We start from the raw sequence: 22,617 nt of genomic DNA on the forward strand, positions 1-22,617 counted from the left end.
CACTTCAGGCTGATGGCGGCTCAGAGGCACCTGCAACAGCTTTGAAAAAAATAAACAAAACCCGTAAGAAACTCCGGGGAAAGGGAATAATCTGATTCCCAGATTCATTAGATTCAAATGTTCAGGTTTCAACAACAGCAAAAAACCACAAGGTCTACAAAGAAATAGGAAAGTATGGCTTACGCAAAGGAAAACATAAGCCAACAACCTGTCTCTGAAAAAGACCTAGTGGCCAGTACGCTAGGCAAAACCTTTAAACCAACCATCTTAAATACGCTCACAGAGCTGAAGGAAAATGTGGAGAAGGTCAAGAAAATGTGTGGAAATTTTGAATGAAAAAAAAACACCTAGTAGAAATTTCAAGAAAAGAACAAAAAGAAACTCTAGAGCCAAAAGTACAATAACTGCAGTGGAAAGCTCACGAGGAATTGGGAGGCAGGTTTGCGCAGGCGCAAGAAAGAATCAGTGACCTGGAAGGCCGAGCAGCGGCGATGGTGGAGCCTAAGGAAGCGGCGGAGAAGAGCGAAGAAAGCTGGAGCGTCCAGGGCCTGCGGACACGGCGAGCTGCCGCACGCACCGCGGAGTGTGGAAGGGGCACGTCCAGCCGAGGGAGTTGCCTGCATGGAGGGCTCATCTGCATGTCCCCGCCTGACCAGCACGCTGGCCGGCGAGGGAGGTGGCACGCCACCAGCAGACGGCGGGTGTTGTTATCCATGTACGGCGCTTCCTTGAGGGTCCTGAGGAATGGGCTTGAGTAACTAAGAAACGATGTCAGGCATGCGTGTCCCCGCGGTCTTGCTAAACATCAGGTCGTTTGGCGGCCAGGGGGTTCTCAAATCAGCTTGCGTCCTTTGCATTCTTTAATCCGCTAATAAATAACATGCTTTCCTCGGCTCGGGGCTCAGTCGGTCACGTTTGCTAAGTCCCCTGCTGCTCATCGCATTCCGTCTCCTGCCTCTTTAATTTGTTGCGGCACCGGGAACGCGACAGGTAAGTTTAATGCTTTGTGTGTTTTGTCCCCCCCACACACAGTGTGCACACAAAGACAGGGTTAGTCAGGGGTTTGGGGAGGAGGGACGCAGAGGGGGAGCAGGGGGAATTTGGGGGCAGAGCAACTCTTTCGAGTGATATGACAATGGTGGATCCATGTCGTTCCCTATTTGTCAAATCCTGTAGAACGGACACCGCCATTCGAGAGAGCGAGCACCACTGTAAATGATTAACGCCAGTGAGTAATGTGTTACTATTGGCGCATCGATTGCAACAAATGCGCCAAGATGTGTCGACAGGGGAACTGGTGGGGTATGAAGGGTTACCAGAACTCCTCCTTCCGCCCAGTTTTTCTGTAAACATGAGACTAATAAGTCTATTAAAATTAAGTCTATTAAGAAAAAAAAGGGCTTCACGTTGGCTGGAGCCAGATCACAGGCTACCGCGCGCCGTGACAGAGGGAAGCAGGCCCCCGCGCCGCGATTGTGGACGCAGGCCCCCACTTACAGAGCCCGGGCCTTGATGGGACGGGAAGGTGCCACCAGGGGACCAGCCCCCGCAGGCTGCTCACCCCCACGAGCGAGGGGCTACGTAGGCTTCTCCCACCATCCTGTGCGGGGCATCGCACACCCCCCAGCCACGGGCTGTGGTCCCGGAGCCGGTGACTGGCCGGTGACTGGCCGGTGACTGGCCGAGCTGCCCTGCCCTGCCCTGCCCTCGGCCCGGATGTGCAGTCGGACACCCCCGGGAGCCGCGCAGCCGGCCCTCAGGCTCCCGCGTCTGCCGCCCGTCCACACGGGCCTTCCCTGGGCCTCCAGCCGCCCCGACCGCCGGGGGCTCCCCCGGCCCCTTCCCGCCACCTCCTGCCCTTGGTGACACCCAGCCTTTCCCTCAGGGCTCGTCCCCCCGGGCCTCTCAGTGAGGCGCCCTTTCCAGGTGTCACATTTGTAGTCCGACCGCAGCTGTGACAGGCAGGGCAGGGGAGGCTGGTGGCTGGGCGTCGCCGGGCAGGGCCACTGGCCAGGGAAAGACTCTCCCCCGGAGCCGTCGGCGAGCAGGAACCCAGCCGGTCTCTCCCCGGGCCTCCGGGGCTGTGCAGGAGCCGCTCAGCTGTGCGCTGGGGATCGTAAACGGGCCACTCTGACACTCCAGTCTCATCCTGAGGGTCTTGGTTTAAGGAAATAAGTGCAAAATGGGGAGATACAGTTAGGCACGAAGACGCCAACCCAAAACTTCCGCGTCGTGAGACGGGCGGGCCAGCCAGCCCCTGGGGGACACAGCGCAGCGAAGAGCGTGCGGATGAGAGCCTGGAGGGAGCGCTGAGGACTTGGGTGGAAATCAGGGAAAAAGCGGGACAAGAGCGCCCACGTGGCGGGCTCTCACCGCAGACCTGTGCCCTCCGCGGCCTCGCAGGCGCCGCTGCGGTAGATTTTGCGTGTCCCCGAGGGGACCCCCAAAGCCGTGCTGGGCTCTGCTGCCACAGGCTCCCCCAGGGCCCCGGCAGCTCCCGCCGCACAAACGCCACAGGAGCCTGGGGCTGAAGCTGCCCGAGTGTCCTCAACCTGCGCCCACCCCTTGGTCCCTGGAGGAGCCCCCGGATGTGCCCTGCTGTCCCCCAAGGCCCCTGGTGAGCACACTCTCTGATGCGCCCTGGCTGGCTGCAGGGAATCCCTGCTGCTGGAGAGGCACCAGGAGGAGGAGGGGGCCCCCAGCTGGGGCTGGGGGAGGGGGCGCTGCTGCCCTGGGTGTGGGGGTGGAGGTGACTGGCCCTGGGCTTCGGCAGCTCCTCTCCAGAATCCTGAGGGGCCGGCCAGAGCCTGCCCTGCCACGCCATCACGTTTGGGTCCCCTTCCCCGCCTCTGTCTTCCCAGACATGTGGATGGTGTCTCCCTGGGGTCAGGCCAGGGTCCATGAAACACAGGCTGGGGAGGTAGGAGGTCCCTTCCTGCAGCTGCCCCCAGCCAGTGGCCGCGTTGGAGATGTTCCCTTATCAGCTCAGCCTTGGCATCGGGGCCAAAGTCGGCCCGTCCTGCTGATAGAGGATCCCTTCCCGGAGGGAGCAGAAGGCCAGCGCTGAGCGCCTGGGCCCGGGGAGGGGCGGGGGGAGCGGGGCCGCTGCCTGGGGCTCCCTCCGCCACATCTGTCCCCCCGGGGTGGGGGGAGACGGGAGACGGGGACAGAGGGGCCCGGCCGCCTGTCCCATCACGGCCTCTGTGCACTCAGACAGTCAGCTGATCTTCCCCTTCCACCCAGGGGAGGAGACCATGGTCCTGTGTCACCCCTAATTTGTCCCCTCTGTTATCAGGCTGTTAATACTAATTAACAACAGTTGCTAAGGATGACAGGGCCCGGGTGTGTCCGGCCAGAGCTGGGCCAGCGCCAAGAGTGGGTGGGGACAGGGGGCCTGAGGCGGGGTGGGGCAGTGAGGCCGAGCGGCGGGGCGGGGGCGGCGTGGCAGGTGAGCGGGATGTGCCGGACCACCACGCGAGCCGCGCCACCGGCTCCCCGCCGGCGCCCCCTGGAGCCGAGGGCAGGTGCATGCGGGGCTGCGGCAGGTCTCCAGCCGGCGCCGCGCCTCTGCTTGGGGTGCTTTGGGAAGTGGGTGCCGGGGACACCCCGCACTTCCCGCTTCCCCCGCACCTCAGCTTCTCAGAGAGTGTGGGGCCCGAGTGGGGAGGGGCCCGCGGGTGGATCATTAACCAGCGCGAGCCCTGGGAGGTGCGGGGCTCGGCCTGATTGGTGCCCAGTGCAGTCAGGCCAGGTGTCTCTGGCAAAGCTTCTGCTGCGCTGTGTGTCCCCTGGACCTGGCTGTTAGCTGCGCCTGCCTGCCTGGTGGCCCGGCCCCTCTTCCCTCGAGCCCCTTGCTGGCACTGGGATGGCCTCTGCCGGCCCGCGGGGCTGGCTGCTCTGGGCCGTGCTCCTGCAGTCGGTGAGTCCGCGGCCTGCGTCCACTCTTCGGGGCCTCCCGCCGGGAGCCTCCCGCGGGGGCTTCTCAGAGTCAGTGAGCGAGGGTCTGGGTCTAGGGGGCGGGTCTTTGGAGAGACAGGGGATCCTAGACACCTTGAGGGGAGATGTGGGTGTGGGTCCTGGGGTGCCCCAGCCTGAAGGTCAGGGGCTGGATGGACACAGTGTGGGGAGCAGGCAGTTGGACTGGGTGTGACCGAGGGCCTCCCATCCCTGTCCCGCTGTGGGCGCCCTGGCCTGCGGTGGCTGGCGGAGTGGCTTCCGAGGCGTGGATTTAACATCTGGGTTTGGGAGGAGGTCGTGGCTCTGGCTCACTTGCAGGCCGGGGCGGGTGGGCGAAGGCTCCCAGCCCCAGGCAGGGAAGGCCGGGGAAGCTGTGCTCAGGCTCCAAGAGGGCCTCAGGCCTCTGGGCCTGGCCTGCAGCTGGGGCTCCGTGGCGCCGATGACGATGGTGATGACGCCCCCTGGGCAGCGCCTGGTACTGCCTGGCCCCTTGGCGTGGCCTGTCCCCTTCCCCTCCAGCGTGGCCTTGCTCAGTGCAGATCTGTCGGGCCACCTCCCTCCCTTCAGCGACCTGGTGGCTCAGGGTGAGCCCTGGCTGAGCCTGGGCACCGTCCCTCCCGCACGGCCCGGGCCCCGAGGGCCGCGCAGCTCCCCTTCCCCAGCCGCCGGCCTGGGCGGCTGCCACGCCCCGGGCCCGCCCTCGGCCCGTGCCTCCCTGGCTGCCAGGCTGGCCAGGCTGAGGCTGCCGCGCTCCGCAGGCCCGGGCCGAGCTGTACACGCCCCGGCACCAGCTGGGCTACTGCGCCTTCTACGAGGAGTGCGGGAAGAACCCCGAGCTGTCCGGGACCCCGGCCATCATTCTGTCCAATGTGTCCTGCCTGTCCAACACGCCCGCCCGCCTCGTCACGGGCGACCACCTGGCCCTCCTGCGGCGCGTCTGCCCCCGCCTCTACGCCGGCCCCACCACCACCTACGCCTGCTGCTCCCGGAAGCAGCTGGTGTCCCTGGAGGCCAGCATGGCGATCACCAAGGCCCTGCTGACCCGCTGCCCGGCCTGCTCGGACAACTTCGTGAACCTGCACTGCCAGAACACCTGCAGCCCCAACCAGAGCACCTTCATCAACGTGACGCGCGTGGCCGTGCGGGCGGACGGCCAGCCCCCCGCCGTGGTGGCCTACGAGGCCTTCTACCAGCGCAGCTTCGCCGAGCAGACCTACGACTCCTGCAGCCGTGTGCGCATCCCCGCGGCGGCCACGCTGGCCGTGGGCGCCATGTGTGGCGTCTACGGCTCCGCCCTCTGCAACGCCCAGCGCTGGCTCAATTACCAGGGGGACACGGGGAATGGCCTGGCGCCGCTGGACATCACCTTCCACCTGTGGGAGCCCAGCCAGGCCACGGGGAGCGAGATGCAGCCCCTGGACGGGGAGGTCACCCCCTGCAACCAGTCCCAGGGCGACAGCGGGGCCGCCTGCTCCTGCCAGGACTGTGCCGCGTCCTGCCCCGCCATCGCCCGGCCCGAAGCCCTGGACGCCACCTTCCGCCTGGGCCGCATGGCCGGGGGGCCGGCCCTGATCCTCATCCTGTGCTCCGCCCTGGGAGTGCTCACGGCCTTCCTCGCGGTGCCCCGCCTGTGGCCCTGCAGGAAAACGGGGCCGTCGCGGGACCCCAAGGCCGGCCCCAGCTTCTCCAACAGGCTCAGCCTCTCCACGCACACCCTGCTCGGCCGGTGCTTCCAGGCCTGGGGCACGTGGGTGGCCTCGTGGCCGCTGACGGTCCTGCTGGTGTCTGTTGCGGTGGTGGCGGTCTTGGCCGGGGGGCTGGCCTTCCTGAAGCTGACCACGGACCCCGTGGAGCTGTGGTCAGCCCCCAACAGCCGGGCCCGGAAGGAGAAAGAGTTCCATGACCAGCACTTTGGCCCCTTCTTCCGAACCAACCAGGTGATTCTGACGGCGCCTAACCGCCCCAGCTACAGGTATGACTCCCTGCTGCTGGGCCCCAAGAACTTCAGCGGGGTGCTGGACGTCACCCTCCTGCGCGAGGTGCTGGCGCTGCAGGAGAGGCTGCGGCACCTGCAGGTCTGGTCGCCCGAGGAGCAGCGCAACGTCTCCCTGCGGGACATCTGCTACGCCCCGCTCAACCCGCGCAACGCCAGCCTCTCCGACTGCTGCATCAACAGCCTCCTGCAGTACTTCCAGAGCAACCTCACGAGCCTGCTGCTCACCGCCAACCAGACGCTCACAGGGCAGACCGCCCAGGTGGACTGGCGGGACCACTTCCTCTACTGCGCCAAGTGAGTCCCGGACCCCGGCTCCAGGCGGGTGCTGGGTGGCCAGGCACGGCCGCGAGGGACCCCGCGGACGCCCCATCTGGGTCTCCAGGGCCGCAGTGCCCCTTGGTGAGGCGCCCGCGCGATGGGGCGGACTCGCACGAGGCCTTCACAGCCTCCCCACAGAGCTCCTGCCGCAGCAGGGCACGGGCTTGGCTGGCGCTTCGGGGGCTGGGTTCCAGCATCGCGTTCTGTGCAGGGAGGGCGCTGGCCGCACACCGTAGCGGCAGAGAGCGGAGGGCTGTGCGGCCTCTTTGGAGGACTGTGCATCTTCAGCACGTGGCCTTTTCTTAACTGTTTGCTGCTGGGGGCGTGGAAGTCACACCTGCGGCCTGTTGGTACTTCACATACTCAAGAGCAAAAGGGTAAAAAGCCAGGAGCCTCACAGTGTCGCGTGGGGACAGCTCTGACCTTGCGGCCCCTCGGTGCCCGGGTTGCAGGGCAGGCCTCGTTGGGGCTGCTTCCCAGGGTCTGTGCTGGCCCCGGGCCCCGGAGCCGCAGGCCAGGGGGCTTGGCCCGGGTCCCCATCCCTCACTCTGACTTTGTGTTGATTCGAGAGGCTCATGACCACTCTTGGGGGCCTACTGTCCCCATTTCGAGGCAGGGAGACGGAGGCCACAGGGCGTGCGGCGCGCTGCTCAAGGCCGCACGGCAGCCGGGCTCCCAGGACAGCGGGCGGCCGGCGGGCTTGTGCGCTCGGGCGCTTTGTCGGGGGCCTGCGCTGCCCTCACCGTAAGGGCCCGGTGGGAGGCGGGAGACCGGCCCCCAGCACTGGGTCGGCCCACTGGCCCCAGGAAAGGAAGAGGCACATCCAGGCCTCGAGGGCCCCGGGCAGCGGGAGGAGGGGGCTCAGGGCCACGCCAGGCCTCAGCGGCTCTGTCCCTGGTCGGGCTGGGGACTGTGCAGGCCCCGCCCCGCCCCTCGCGTGAGGCCTACGCCCCGGCCTCGTCCCCCGGGGTGAGCAACTTTGGGGCCCGGAGGGTCCGGCTGGTGGCGGTGATGGGGCCTCGGGCAGCCCGGTCCGAGGCAGCCGGTCCCCACTCCTCCGTGGGGGACTGTCGGGAGGAGTGGCTCTGGCCGGGGTGGGGCCTGCGACGCCTGCCTCTCCCTCCAGCGCCCCACTCACCTTCAAAGACGGCACGGCCCTGGCCCTGAGCTGCATGGCTGACTACGGAGCCCCGGTGTTCCCGTTCCTCGCCGTCGGGGGCTACAAGGGTGAGTTGGGCGGCCCTGGGGAGGCCCCCTGGGCACGCGCGGGGCAGGAGCAGGGAGTCGTGACGGGGTGGCCACGCGGTGGGGGCCGGGTGGGCCCCTCAACCTGCCCGTCCTCGAGCCCCGGCTCCACCTCTCCCAGCCCCGCGTGGACCCCCGGGCTCTGTGCCGTGGCTGAGCGAGGGGCGCGCGTGCAAGGGTGCGGCTGCGACCCGGAGAGAGCGTGGGGCGGGCGGGGGGGCCGCACGCAGCGGGGCAGCGGCTGCGCTCTCTCCCTCCAGGGAAGGACTACTCTGAGGCAGAGGCCCTCATCCTGACCTTCTCCCTCAACAACTACCTTCCCGGGGACCCCCGGCTGGCCCAGGCCAAGCTCTGGGAGGGGGCCTTCCTGGAGGAGATGCGGGCCTTCCAGCGGCAAATGGCCGGCACGTTCCAAGTCACGTTCATGGCAGAGGTAGGGGCTGCGGGATCCACAGCGCTGGGACCCTCCGGGTGGCTTGGGGTGGGTCCCGTGCCCCCCTCCTGAGTGACCCTGGGCTGTGGTCGCCGCTCGGGAGGGCAGGTGGTGGGAATGCTGCCTTGCGGGGTCCACGGCCTCAGGGGTCCGCGCCGGGCGGGGTGTGTCCTCAGCGTTCCCTGGAGGACGAGATCAGCCGGACCACGGCCGAGGACCTGCCCATCTTTGCCATCAGCTACCTGGTCATCTTTCTGTACATCTCCCTGGCCCTGGGCAGCTACGCCAGCTGGCGCCGCGTGCTGGTGAGGAGGGTCCCACCAGCTGGGGGCGCGGGGAGGGGCGTCCAGAACCTTCCGCACCCCGTGGAGGTCCCCAGGGCTGACGCCTCGCACAGCTCCCAGACAGACCCCCTCTGGCGCGCAGACCTAACGCGCACAGGGCCTCGCAAGGCGTGGCCCCCTCGGCTGCGCCCCCGGAGGCTGAGCCCGTCCCGTTGCAGGTGGACGCCAAGGTCACGCTGGGCCTGGGCGGGGTGGCCGTGGTGCTGGGGGCCGTGCTGGCCTCCATGGGGCTCTTCTCCTACGCGGGCATCCCCACCTCCCTCGTGGTCCTGCAAGTGGTGCCGTTCCTGGTGCTGGCCGTGGGGGCCGACAACGTCTTCATCTTCGTCCTGGAGCACCAGGTGAGTGGCCGCCGGCCCCGCCTGGGTTCCCGGCCCCCTGTCTCCCCGTCCCCCGGGGGGGCACTGCGCCTGGCGCTTGCCTCCACGTCAGCGCATCCGTCCTGTGCCACCTACACGTGCCCGCGGGCCCGGTGGCGAGGGTGCCGGCCGCACAGTAGGGCCGCCTCGTGCCCTTCTGCTGCCGCGGAGCCTTCCAGGGAGGGACGGGCCCGCGTTGGCTGGCCTGTGCCGCTGGTGGACGTGGAGGGGCCAGCAGCCGCTGGGGCGCAGGAGCCCCGGACACCCCAAAACACGCCCAGCCCCGTCTGGGCCAGGCCCTGAGAAGGGGAGGCTGAGCCGGCAGGGTCTGCCCGGCAGGGTCTGCCTCTGGGTGACCGCTCTGCTGGCCGGCCCCGGGCCTGGCCCTTGCTGTCCCCGCCTTCCCGTAGAGGCTGCCACGGAGGCCCGGGGAGCGGCTGGAGGCGCACATCGGCCGGGTGCTGGGCGGCGTGGGGCCCAGCATGCTGCTCTGCAGCGTCTCCGAGGCCATCTGCTTCTTCCTGGGTGAGCCGGGGCGGCGCCGCGGAGCCCAGGGTGCGGGCAGCCCCCCACCCCAGCTTGGCCCCTGTGTGTGCGGGACCCGGCCCTGAGCGCCGCCTCTGCCCGCAGGCGCCCTGACGCCCATGCCTGCGGTGCGCACCTTCGCGCTGACCTCCGGCCTCGCGGTGATCCTGGACTTCCTGCTGCAGATGTCGGCGTTCGTGGCCCTGGTGGCCCTGGACGCCAGGAGGCAGGAGGTAGGGCCGGGCCGGCCCACTGGCTGGGATGGTGGCTCCACTCTGCTGAGGAGGCTCAGAGTGTGGCTTGGGGCAGGGACGCTGGTGGGGACGTGGGAGCCACACGGTCCCCCACATCCCACAGAAAAGCAATTTTGTTCTGGTCATTTTGGGGAACTGATCAAAATCCCTAAAATACACGAGGTCATGAACTAAAGTATAAATCAGAGGTTGACAACACAGAATTCAAGGGGATGGTATCGAACCACACACTGGCCTGTGCCCTGGTGCCCGGGAGGGAGGCAGGTGGTCCCCAGCGTCTGCTCTGGGGCCACCTGGAGGGACTGCCTCCCCAGGCCTCCCGGTTGGACGGCTGCTGCTGCCTCCGAGCCCAGGAGCTGCCCCCGCCCGGCCCGAGCGAGGGGCTTCTGCTCCGATTCTTCCGCAAAGTCTACGCCCCGTTCCTGCTGCGCCGGGCCACCCGTGTGACCGTGGTGAGTGGGCGGGAGGGGCGGCGGGGTCCTCGTTCCCGGGGGTGGGCAGGGGCTGCGCGGCGCGGCTATCATCCCTGGTTGCTGGCGGTCCCGGTGCTGAAGCCGGCGGGGGGGGGGGGGGCGGGTGGCTGCGGGGACTCAGGTCGAGTCCAGAAGTCGTCAGAGAACAGCCCGCTGGGCAGAGCGGCAGGAAGGGCCGGGGACCGCGGCGCAGCCCGGCGCTCATGGGGGGCTCCCTCCTCAGCTGCTGCTGTTCCTGGCCCTGTTCGGGGCGTGTCTGTACTTCATGAGCCACATCAGTGTGGGGCTGGACCAGGAGCTGGCCCTGCCCAAGGTGAGTGGGGCGTGTGGGCCGCCCTCCAGGGGGCGGGAGGGTCTGCAGCCCCCGGGGGGGCGGGGGCTGGGCCAGGCCGATGGGGGCGCAGGGCTTCTCCCTCCCTTGTGGAGGGGGGCGGGGCGGGGGAGCCGCATCCGCAGAACTGACCGTTTGTCCCCGTTGACCACGCGCTCCCCACACTGCCCTCCCCCCGCCCACGGCGCCAGTGTCCTGTTTTCTGTCCCCGATTCCGACGCCTCTGCGGACCTCGCGGCAGTGGGGTGATACGGTGTTTGTCCTCGTGACCGGCCTGTGTTGCTCCGCTTAACGTCCTCCAGGTCCATCCATGTTGGAGCGGGTGCCAGTTCCTTCCTTTTCAAGGCTGAATAATATTCACACACACACACGTATGCGCACACGTACGCAGTTCATTCGTTCCCCTGTGGAGGGACACCTGGGTCGCCCCGTGTTTTGGCTGTTGCGAACGGCGCTGCCGTGAACACAGGTGCATGAGTATCCCTTTGAGGCCCCGCTTCTTGGGTAAATGCCCAGCAGTAGCGTCTTTGGACCACATGGTGCAAAGCTCCGTTTTTTCGAGACCCCCACATGCTGCCCCCACAGCAGCTGCGCCGGTTTACCTCCCCCCAGCAGTGCGCAAGGACTCTAATTTCTCCACGTCCTGGCCCACACGCACTGTTTCCTGGGGTGGTTTTCTTTTATTTATTTTTGTTTTTTAAAACCTTCACTCGAGAGTATATTTTACTGATTTAGAGCGAGGAGGGGAAAGAGAGAGAGAGGAGGGAGGGAGGGAGGGAGGGGAACATCCGTCTGCTCCCTCCCGCGTGTGCCCTGACCTGGGGTCAGGCCCTCAGCGCAGGCCGGCGCCCTGCCTGGGGCTGAGCCGGCGACCTCGCGCGTCTCAGGCCGGCGCTCCGCCCCCTGAGCTGCGCCCCTGAGTCCCCGGGGCTTCGTCCCCTTCTGCTCACGTGCTGCAGTGTTCTGACCCATTGTTCACGTTTCGAACCACCCTCCGTTCCGGGAACACAGCCCATGTGCGTAGCAGCCTTTCAGTATCCGGTCCCCGGCCTGTGATGGCTCAACCGATGGCTTTCCTACTTTACAATGGTGGGAAAGCGGCATGCGTTCAGTAGAAACTGTGTTTCGAATTCTGAGGTCTGGTCTTTCCTGGGCTAGGGATACGCTCCCCCGGAGCGTGTGACCCCAAGGGCCAACGCCGCGAGCGCCGAGGTGCCAGCGCCGGCTCTGGGTCTCGTGGAGCAGCAGGTTCGTGGTGGGCAGGCCGAGCCCCGGGTCCTGGGGCTTGGCGTAGCAAACGCAGCTCTGACTGACGGTATTTTCAGCCCATGATGGGTTTATCGGGACGTAACCTCGTTGTAAGCTGGGGAGCGTCTGTACGAGGGATCTGCGGAAGCGTTTGCATCTAGGTTCTTAAGGGATATTGGTCAGTAGTTTTTCTTGTAGTTAATGCCTTTGTATGGCTTTGGTATCCGGGCAATGCTGGCCTTAAAGAATGAGATAAAAGTGTTGTGTTCAATTTTTTAGAAGAGTTTGAGGGCTACTGGTATTAATTGTTCTTTAAATGTGTGGTAGAATTCACCAATGAAGCCGTCCAGTTGTGGTCAGAGAATATACATCATGCGGTATCTATATTTTGAAATCTTGAAACTTAATTTGTGGCCTATCACCTGGTTTATCACAGAGAATGTCCATACGTACCTGAGATTCGGGGGGCGTGCTCTGTGTGTGCCTGTGAGATCTCGGGGGTTCATCGGGTTGTTCGGGGCCTCTGCTGCCTCACTCATTCAGGTCTGCTTGTTCCGCCAGGCACTGAGAGTGGGGTGCCGAACCCTCCGGCTGTTGTAAAACTTCCTCTTTCTCCCCTCAACCCTGTCCTTTTTAGCCTCATAGATTGTGGGCGGTCTGTCCGAAGGCGTACAAATGTTTCTACGTCCTTACTTTTCCCGCCTCGGACTTCTAATTAATACATAACACGCTCCCGTCTCCTCACGCATTTCGGTTTGCAGTCTCTCCCGCCTGATGTTGGAGGGCCGCCCCTCCAGTCTTCCGGTCACATTTGCATAGAAAACCCCTTTCCCATCCTTTTGCTTTCAGCCCGTGGGCGTCTTTGGGCCTCAGGTGAGTGTCTTGCACGCCGCCGTGTGATCCATCGCTTTGTGATTGCACGCTTTGTGATCCGTCCTGCCAATCTCCAGCTTTTGACAGGAGAGATTAACCTATTGATATTTGAAGTAATTACTGGTGAGGAGCCACTATTTGTTTTCTATATGCCTTGGAGCTTTTTTCCCCTCATTTCCTGTATTAGTCTTCTTTTGTGTTTAGTTGATTTTCACTAGGAGAACTTTGACACTCCCTCCTCGTTTCCTGTGGCGTGTATTCTACGGCTGCGCCCGTCATGGTTGCCAGGGCATTGCAGTTAACGTCCGACACTCTTAGCACTCAGATTTGCATTTACTGCGGCTTGGCTTCAATAACATACAAAGACTTTGCTCCTTTCAGCTGTGTCCACGCCTTCCCATGCCTCAAATTTACATCTTTATATATTGTGAGTCCCAAAACAGACTAGTAATTTTATGTAACAGTGGAGTTGCAGGTCCAAGTTACAATAATACTAGAATTTATAAGTGCCCATGGTTCGCTGACCTTGAATAACAGGGGTTTGAACTGCATGGGTCTCCTCAGATGCAAATTTTTTCAATATATATTAGAAAAATTTTTGGAGATTTGCGACAACTTGTAAAAAACTCACAGATGAACTGCACAGCCTGAAAATATCAGGAAAAAAGAAAAATTGGGTATGTAATGAATCCATACAATACATGTAGCTATAAGTCTATTTTCTCACTTACTATCATACAGCACAGACAAGTTTGTTATAAAAAGCTAAATGCACCAACTCGTACACCCGCACGCACGGCCGGCACACGGGCCGTCCGCAGAGGGGGCGGCGTGTGGCCCCGCGTCGCCGCCCTGGGTCCACCCTGCCCATGGACTCGGCCGGGGCTGCGCTGCTGCCACGATCACGTGGTCCCCTCCGGGGGCCGTGCCGTGAGCTCACGCGTCGTGAGGGCACACGGACGCCGTGTGTGACGCAGTTCGTGCCTCCAGCAAGCTGTGCGTCGCAGCGGAAAGTGACCTCCCCCGGGTCCCACGCGTCGTCTTGGCCAGCGCGATACCTCGGACTCTGAAAGATGACACCAGGGACGCTGGACGCGCCCCTGGGGAGCAGAGGCCAGCCTGGGCGTCCGAGGAAAAGCCGGGCCGCGTGGCAGGTGCCGCGGCAGAGGCCAGGAGCAGGGCCTGGCCACCGCCTCCGCAGGGCGAGTCCATGGGAGGGGCCCCTGCGGAGAACCGGACGGAGGCCCCTGGCGCACCAACGCCTCCCCCGTCCGGTGGGATGGCTTTTCATCCCGTGGGGAGGCCGGCTGTGCCGCGGCGGCAGGCCTGACTCCAGCCCTGACGGAGTTCGAGAGAGAGCAACAAAGGCGAAGGATCTAAAGCTGGGGAATTTACTGCCAGCAAAGGACGGCCGGATCGTTTTCCAAAGAAGTTTGGCTTTAAAAATGTCAGGATAACAGGAGAAGCAGTTTCCGCGACCGAGAGGCCTCAGGCCTTTCCCAGAGGCCAGTGAGAGACGCACCGAGAGAGAGAGAGAGAGAGAGAGAGAGAGAGAGAGAGAGAGAGAGAGAGAGAGGAAGGCGGCCTGCAGGGCCTGCAAGGCAGACCAAGAGCCCAGCTCTGGCAAGAAACTCCCCAAGGACGCCTGTTACTAAGGGAGAGGCGGCTGGGCCGCCGGGTGAGGAGGGGTGGGCGGGCAGACGCCACCGGGGCGGATGGTCAGAACTGCCCTTTTCTCCAACGCCGCTCGCCCCTGAGCCTCAGAGGGAGACACACACCGGCTCCCAGGCCGCGGCCGAACAACAGGGGAGCCGGGGCCACGAGAGCCCTGTCTGGACTGGCTCCATCGACGTGTGCTCCCTGAAATCAGGAAGGACCTGGCCAGCAAGGGGCTGCCTTGTAAGTTTGTTTTGATGTTAGACAATGTCCCCGGCCACCTGGGAGTTCAGTCGGCATCGAAGTGGTCGACTTCCCCCAAACCCGCCTCTAATTTGGCCTTTGGATCTGGGGTGTACGGGCCCGAGGGCACACCCCATGGTCTCCACGGGGAGGCCTGTCGGCATCGTGGAAGGGACCGCGCGGCGCTCACCAGAGAGCTTGGGAGGACCACACCGCTGCGGGGGCATCACTGTCGCGGAAAACGCCCTGGGAGCCACCCAGCCTGAGTCCACCCGTCCTCGCTGGAGGAACGCTGTCCTGGTGCTGCGCTGATGGCAGAGCCCGGTGGGGTGTCAGGATGGAGACTGGGCGTGGCAAAGAAGTGGGGGCAGCGAAAGGCTTCAAGATAAAGACCTGGCAGAAGCTCAAGAGCTAACAGGCCCCGCCCCCGGGGCCTGAGAGAGGATGCTGGGCAGAGGCGACTGTTTCTGATCCTGGGCCAGCGGCGCGGAGCCTTCCGCCCGCCTCCTTGCACAGCACTTACGCTTCCAGAACGCAGGCGCCAAAACCAACGCAGGTGGAGGGGAAGTTGAACAGCGAAAAAGTCAGAGAGAAATTACGATGCGTTTCCAAGCAGCCTGCCTCCCCGCCCCTCAGCATAGAGGCTTTACCAGATGGCCTTCTGCTGCCAAACAGTGAAGGACCGCCTGCTGCGCAAGTCCTTGGCCGTGTGTGTGTGTGTGTGTGTGTGTGTGTGTGTGTGTGTGTGTCTTGGTGAGAAAAATCTAGAAACCACGGTGGCGCGACATGAGATTTCTTGTCTTCTCCTCATCATTGTCACTTCGGCTCTCCCTGCGTAGGACGTCACGGGCCAGATGCGTTGGCAGTGGGTCACCCATCCGTAGGCAGGCGTAAGGTGAGTGGTATTCGTGTAAATTAATAACATGTTCGCTTTCTTACGGCTTTATAACTTGGCTTTCAAAGAATTGCATTATTGTACAGAAAGGCTCTTTTTCTCAAACTTGGAGAAACTGCTATCAGCCTATTATCACAAGGAGATGGTTTTTTAAAAATGTAACAATGGTGGAATGTGGGGGGTGGGCAGGCGGGTGGGCGGGATGGAGGGGAGCAAAGGGGGAAAAACTGGGACAACCAAAATAGAATGAACAAGAATTTTTAAAAAGACAAAAAATATAACAGTGTTTCCAATATTGTTTGTGAGCATGACTGTAATACTGTAGCCGTAAAAACCCTGCAACAATTCAGCGAGGAGTGTGCAGCTAGCAGGACGCAATCTTACTGATCACACGAAGCAGCCCCGTGGCCACGCCTTTGTTATCAGTGCACCAATCTTTATACCAGTAAACAAACACAAATTCCCTTTGTGCGTTATATTTTTGTTTTTGATATTTAGCGTGAGGAATACTATAACAGCTACAATGTTTTGTATCACATAAGACAATATTGATGTAGGTACGGATGACTCATAAACACACAACGTAAACTTCCACTGCCAATAAATACAGTACAGAACTATAAATGTATTTTCTCTTATGATTTTTCTTCCTAACACTTTCTTCTCTCTAGCTTACTTTATTGTAAGAATACACTATATAATACAGATAATATACAAGATATGTGTTAATTCACTCTCATGTTATCAATAAGTCTTCTGGTCAACAATAGGCTATTAGCAGTTATATTTTGGGGGAGTCAACAATTATAATGGGGTTTTCAACGGTGTGGGGGGTCGGCCCCCTCACCCCTGCATATTCAAGGGTCAGCTGCATTCCCCTCTGCCAGGGGATTTTGTATGTTTCTGTGGCTTTGGGTCAGGCTCTCGCGCCCCGGCAGGCCAACCTGGAGGGCTCCCTTGGTGTTCCTGCCCGGCCAGTCTTGCGGTGGTGAAGTCGTCCAGCTTCTCTTTATCTGAAATGTCCTGGTTTGTCCCTTCTTTTTGAAGAACGGTTTTGCCAGAAATAGGATTCTTGATTGATAGCGTTTTCCCTTCAGCATGTTCAATATACAAACCCACTGCCTTCCGGCCTCCAAGGTTTCTGATGAGAAATATGTTTATAGTCTTATCTGGGATCCTTGTATGTGAAGAGTCTTCTATCTTGTTGCTTTCAAAATTCTGTCCTTGCCTTTGTTTTTCAACAGTGGGATTGTGAGGTGCCTTGGTGTGAATCTCTTGGAGTTTGTTAAGCTGCTTGGATGTTTATTACATTTCTTTCATCGAATCGGGGAAATTTTAGCCATTATTTCTGCACACAGTCTCTCTGTTTCTTTTTTCTCTCCCTCGTCCTTCTGGGATTCCCTTGGTGTGTACGCTGGTCAGCTTGATGATGTCCCACACGTCTCTCAGCATTTGTTCCCTCTTCTCTAATCGTTTTTCTTTCTGTCCCTAACCTGATCATTTCAATTGTCCTATCTTCGTGTTTGTTAACTTTGTCTTCTAACTGCTCAAAAAATTCTTTTGAATTTCTATAGTAAATTTTTCATTAGTTATTGTACTTTTCCAAATTTCTTTTTGTTTCCCTTTCATGTTTTCTCATTACAGATCTTTCCACTTTATCCAGCATTTTTGGACTTTGACCGTATCTTACTCTTGCTCGCTGAGCTTCTCAAAGACGGTTGTTCCAAAGTCTTTGCCTAATTCCTGCACCGTCTCTTCTCCTCAGGCCCAGTGTCTGTTGATTGATTGTCGTCCCTAGTGTGGGCCGTACGTTTCTGATCGTTTGTCCATGTTGTGGTTTTTGTTGTTGTTGAAACATGGGCATTTGAGTCTGACCATGTGGTCAGTCTGAGGTCAGATTCTCCCCTTCCCTTGGGTTGGCTTTATTTTTCTTTTAATTTGATTGTTGCTGGTGTCTTTGTCCTGGAAATTAACCTCCAGTGTAAAGTTAAAGTGTTATCAAGCCTTTTTATTTTTTTAAATAGTTTTTGAGAGAGAAAGGAAGGGGGCGAGAGAGAGAGAGAGAGAGAGAGAGAGAGAAACATCGACTGGTTACCTCCCGTACAGGCCCCAACTGGGGATCCAACCCGAGACCTGGTCTGTGTCCTGACCGGGAGCCGGACGCATGCCTCCCGCTGTCTGGGACGGTGCCCCATCACCTGGGCCTCCAGGCTGGGACCGAACAAGTCTTTCCTGAGCCTCCCCTTTTCCTGGGCTTCTGTGGTGACGGTCTGAATTCCCATGTATTTGTAGTTGCTTTTGATTCCTATTTCTTAAGTGCCTGGTTCCCAAAAGGAAAAAAAAGGGGAAAAAAAACAGTAAATTGGGCACTTGCCCTTTTTAAATCTTGGAAGTCACTTCAGCCCGAGGTGGTGGAGGTTACACTGGCAACCGGCACCGCTGAGATCGGACGCAGCGGCCCACGGCCAGGACACAGACCGCCCGGCCTGGACCCTGCGAGCCACGTGCGGCCGGCTCCTGGGAGCCGCGCGCGGCTGCCCTCCCGGGGCCCGGAGGACGGGGGCGGGCAGCTGCAACTACGCTAACAGCTGAAATCGGTCAAAATTAACCGCGATTTCCCCGCCAAATTTGTCTTGGGGCCTCAGGTCCTCAGTAGCACCCGGGGGTCCAAAAGAACCCCGAGACAGAACCTGGCAGCGCGGCGGTTGCCCAGGTAGGGGGGGTGCCCGGCGCCTCCTGCTGCGCCTTCGCCCGATGTCATTCCCAGGTTCCACGCTGTTGGGAAAAGGACAGGCCTTGAAGGCGCCCGGCCTGCGGACGCCGCGGCACGCGCGTAGGTGTTTGCTGTGCGCGTGGGCGGTGGCCACAGACCGGCCTATTAGACTGTGGCTATGCCAAACGGGGGGCGATCAGGGGTAAATCACATGTGTAGGCATGCTGGCGTGTGTGTCAGAGCATGTTCACATAGGCTGGAACCTGCACTCCATGCGTGTGCCTCCATGTGTATATTCTGCGCCTGTACCTGCCATTATACCTGGATGTGCGCGCCACTGTGGGCGCACCTCCAGCTGTGTAGCTCTGTGACGGGACTGCGCACACGTCTCCGCGGGCGTGTGCTCTGTGCACGTGCCTCCGTGAGCGTGACCGGGCGGCTGCTCCTCTGGGACGGGGAGCGGGAGGGAGCCGCTTGGGCTGCATGCGGTCTGGTCTCACTGGCTGTTCTCCATCCCAGGGCTCCTACCTGCTCGACTATTTCCTTTTTCTGAACCGCTACTTCGAGGTGGGGGCCCCGGTCTACTTCGTCACCACCGGGGGCTACGACTTCTCCAGCAAGGCGGGCATGGATGCCATCTGCTCCAGCGCCGGCTGCGACAGCTACTCGCTCACCCAGAAGATCCAGTACGCCGCCGAGTTCCCGGAGCAGTGAGTGCCCTGCCCCGCCCCGCCTGCGCCCCAGCCTCCCGCCCCGGTCTTGCTATGTCCTCACCTGTGGCCCGAGCCTGGGGGTCCAGGGCGGGGGCCAGGCGCAGGAAGGGCCCACCGCCGGCCCACCTGGCCCTGCCTCGACCCCTGCTCCTGCCCCCCTCCCCCATGCTCAGGTCGTACTTGGCCATCCCCGCCTCCTCCTGGGTGGACGATTTCATCGACTGGCTGACGCCGTCCTCTTGCTGCCGCATATACGCCCTTGGCCCCCACAAGGATGAGTTCTGCCCCTCGACTGTCAGTGAGTGCGAGTCCTCTGCGGGTTCACGGCCCCCACAGCTTGGGGAAACTGAGGCAAGAGAAAGGAGGGAGCTGATGAGGTTTCCTTAGCCCCTCACAGCCACCCACAGGGCCTGTGCGAGGGGCACAGGGTCAGCACGCATGTGCGGGGGACCCGCCCTGTGGCTGGGTGCCCAGCTGGGCCACTGGGCACTCGCATGCCTGTGGGTCTCCTGAGCTGAGCCCACGCTCCTGGGCATACGGCTCTTGCACACCGAGAGTGGGGGGCGGAGTGGGGAGCCCTGGGCTTCCCTTTCCCTGCCAGCCCGGTCGCAGCTAGTTTCCAGGGTCAGAGAGAACCACAGGGCGCTCTCGGGCGCCCGGCGTGGGGGCACCGCGGCCGGGCCCTGGGTGCCGCCGCCTGCAGCCCCCGCTCTCTCTGCAGATTCGCCGCTCTGCTTCAAGAAGTGCATCAGCCTCACCTTCGGTCCTGTGCGGCCGACGGTGGACCAGTTCCACAAGTACCTTCCCTGGTTCCTCAGCGACCCACCCAACATCAAATGTCCCAAAGGGTAGGCCCAGGCCGTGCGTCCGCGTGGAGGACAGGAGTGGGGAGCCCAGTGGGGTGGGAGGCTGGTGCAGGGGACCCAGTGGGGGGCCTGGTCCCCAGCCAAACCTTTACTCTGCCCACCCCCAGGGGCCTGGCAGCGTACAACACCTCCGTGGATCTGGGCCCCGATGGCCAGATCTTAGGTAAGCGTGGCCTCACGTGGCAGGGAAGCTCCGAATCAGCGGCCCCAGGGCCCGCGAGCCCCAGGGCACGGCCTCCATGTGGCACCTTCTCTCCTTCCTCCTTCATGGGGCTTCCAGCCACCCCCTAGGAGATCGGAGGTCATTGTTATCCAGCTCCTTCTCCTCAGACTTCACCCCCCACCACCCGGCTTCCACCTCCCGCCCCAAACGCACACAGTGGCATGGGGGCCACGGGAGGCCCCTGGGGACCCGTCGGTCGGGGGCGGGGCAGGGTGCCCGGCTGCAGAGTCTGCGGGACTTGCGCCAAAGCCGACCGCAGGCCTGTTGTCCCGAGTTTATCACGAACCCCAGACGGGGCAGCAGCGCCCGAGCCCAGGTCCCCCGGTGTCCTGAGGGCACCGGGAGCCGGCTCTGACCTCTGCCCCCTGCCCCCTGCCCCGGTGGGTGCCAGCCTCGCGCTTCATGGCCTACCACAAGCCGCTGAGGAACTCGCAGGATTACACGGAGGCCCTGCGGGCCGCCCGGGCGCTGGCAGCCAACCTCACCGCCGGCCTGCGGAGGGTGCCGGGCACCGACCCGGCCTTCGAGGTCTTCCCCTACACGTGAGGCCCGGGCGGCGGGCTGGGGGCGCCTTGGCCGCGGGCGAGGGAGGCCAGGCGCCCGCGTGACCGCCCCCGCACCGGCAGGATCACCAACGTGTTCTACGAGCAGTACCTGACGGTGGTGCCTGAGGGACTCTTCATGCTCAGTCTCTGCCTGCTGCCCACCTTCGCCGTCTGCTGCCTCCTGCTGGGCATGGACCTGCGCTCCGGCCTCCTCAACCTCTTCTCCATCGTCATGATCCTGGTGGACACCGTGGGCTTCATGGCCCTGTGGGGCATCAGCTACAACGCTGTGTCCCTCATCAACCTGGTCACGGTAACCGCCCACCGCGGCGGCGCGCGGCGCCCCCCCGCGGGTCTAAACTCTGCCCGCCGGCCCCTCCGATGCTGACGCCCCTCTGCCCGCAGGCGGTGGGCATCTCGGTGGAGTTCGTGTCCCACATCACCCGCTCCTTCGCGGTCAGCACCAAGCCCACCCGGCTGGAAAGGGCCAAGGAGGCCACCGTGTCCATGGGCAGTGCGGTGAGTGGCTGGGCGGCTGCGCGATGCCCCCGCCAACCGCCCGGCGCCCAGCCTGACAGCCGCCTGCCGCCCCTAGGTGTTCGCCGGAGTGGCCATGACCAACCTGCCCGGCATCCTCGTCCTGGGCTTGGCCAAGGCCCAGCTCATCCAGATCTTCTTCTTCCGGCTCAACCTGCTCATCACCCTGCTGGGCCTGCTGCACGGCCTGGTCTTCCTGCCCGTCATCCTCAGCTACCTGGGTGGGTGCCCGCTGGGAGGGGCCATGGCGCTGCAGGGCGGGGGCACCCCCCTGAGGGGCAGGGTGGTGACCGCGCTCCCTGGGGTCTGTCCCTCTGCAGGGCCTGATGTCAACCCCGCTCTGCTGCTGGAGCAGAAGCGGGCAGAGGAGGCGGCTGCCGCCCGGACAGCCTCCTGCTCCAAGCACTCCTCCCCGGGCTGCCTGGCCCGCGGCGCCCACGTCAACCACGGCTTCCAACGCCCCGCCGAGGATGTGGGTGGCGACAGCGGCGGCCCTCCACCCCAGTGAGCGGAGCCCCGTCCAGGCTCCAGAGGCGTGAGGGCCCCCAAGGGGGCCCCCACTCGCCTTCCCCCCAGGGCCTGGGAGAGGCTGATGCTGTGGGGGTGCCCAGGCTGGGACTCCTTCTGGCCACCAGGGGCCCGAGGGCCCTCCGCCTTGGTGGCAGGCCCCTGGTTTCCCGTCATTCGCGCCTCGGCCAGCACAGGCGTGCCTCCCCCTTCCTGGGACCGGGGGCTCGGGGCCCAGAAAGAGACACATGTTGGTGCGGCTCAGAGCTTCCCGCGGCCGCCTGCTTCCTGTCCACCTCCTGCCTTCGCCGCGGGAAGACCCACCGGCCGTGAGGTCACCCCTCTTCAATGTCCCTGAGGGCACAGGGCAGGACCGCACCCCACAGGGGGCCTGGAGGGGCTTCCTGCTGGCAGGGGTTGCAGCATGTTCTGGAAAACACTGTGGTCATGGATGGACCCCACTAGGAAACGCCGTTCAGTTTGGCCTTCAGCTCCAACGACTGTGATGGTGGTTGCCGCCAGTCGAGGCCGCTCCGGGGCCGGCCAGGCGGTGAGCGCCCCCAGACCCACCCCCAGAGCGTGGCCCGGCCTCAGAGCGGCCAGACCGGAGCCTCCGCCAAGGAGCAGGAACCAAGGCTCAGGGCCCGGCACGCGGCGCCTAATAAATGTCTGTGGTGGAAGTGGGGTTTTATGTCACATGTCCTGTTCTGGCTGCCTCTGGGTTGGACATAATTTTTGTAAATGATACGAAGAACGCACGCGTGGGAGGGTGATTTAGGGGATACTAGTGTGTGTTCCCCGCCCCCTTTCGAGCAGCAGCCAGGCCGCTGTGTGCCCTTCCGCAGGCCCGCCTTCGCGGGGTGGCCCGGAGCCGCGGCCTTGGCCAGCGCAGGGCCCGCGGCGGCTGGCTTTCTGGAGGCAGCCTCTGGGGAGGGGGGCGCCCCGAGAGCCTGCTCGCGGGCCAGGTGCCCGTGCGGAGGCGGGGCCGTCGTGCCCGGAGCCGCGCCCGGGAAGGCCCTGCGCCGGGGCCACGTCAGAGTGTTGAGCAGCTGGGCACGCCAGGCCCCTCCAGAGCTTTCTGCTGCGCTTGGGCTCCAGTTCGGTCCAAACCCAGTCGGCGGATTTGGCTGAGGAGCTGCTGTGACCCCGTGTGATGGGAGGACACGCAAAACAGACGTGCCCACGTGCCACGCAGTGTCCCGGCATGACACACACGGGTTTCTATCTGGTTCCCAGGCCGCGCTCTCCTGCAGGCCCGCAGGCACGCACTTGGGATTCCAAAACCCCAAAACCTGGAAACCTGGTTTATTTATTTTTCCCCTGTAAGTTTGGGACAAACCCATTTGGTGGCAAAACCTGACAG

The 22,617-nt window shown here is 62.8% G+C and overlaps 1 protein-coding gene across 2 annotated transcripts; it reads left to right on the forward strand.

Moving 5' to 3' along the window:
* The first annotated feature begins 3,783 nt into the window (after window positions 1-3,783).
* Window positions 3,784-21,891, forward strand: NPC1L1 (NPC1 like intracellular cholesterol transporter 1). Of its 2 annotated transcripts, none has more exons than XM_054571296.1 (19): window positions 3,784-3,919; window positions 4,716-6,247; window positions 7,398-7,498; window positions 7,777-7,949; window positions 8,126-8,254; window positions 8,452-8,634; window positions 9,063-9,177; window positions 9,283-9,410; window positions 9,746-9,883; window positions 10,128-10,217; window positions 18,383-18,573; window positions 18,750-18,874; window positions 19,298-19,424; window positions 19,550-19,605; window positions 20,057-20,207; window positions 20,292-20,523; window positions 20,616-20,729; window positions 20,806-20,968; window positions 21,068-21,891. In XM_054571296.1, the coding sequence occupies exons 1-19, from the start codon at window positions 3,866-3,868 to the stop codon at window positions 21,253-21,255; spliced, it is 3,990 nt and encodes a 1,329-aa protein (XP_054427271.1). In that variant the 5' UTR covers window positions 3,784-3,865; the 3' UTR covers window positions 21,256-21,891. The 2 variants fall into 2 exon arrangements, with proteins under 2 accessions (XP_054427271.1, XP_054427272.1); XM_054571297.1 differs by having other exon boundaries at window positions 8,126-8,248.
* The last annotated feature ends 726 nt before the right edge of the window (window positions 21,892-22,617 follow it).

Source organism: Pteronotus mesoamericanus, unplaced genomic scaffold (genome assembly GCF_021234165.1).
Source record: "Pteronotus mesoamericanus isolate MK-2021 breed Mesoamerican mustached bat unplaced genomic scaffold, CSHL_Meso_final contig_220, whole genome shotgun sequence".
In the NCBI taxonomy this organism is placed as follows: Eukaryota; Metazoa; Chordata; class Mammalia; order Chiroptera; family Mormoopidae; genus Pteronotus; species Pteronotus mesoamericanus.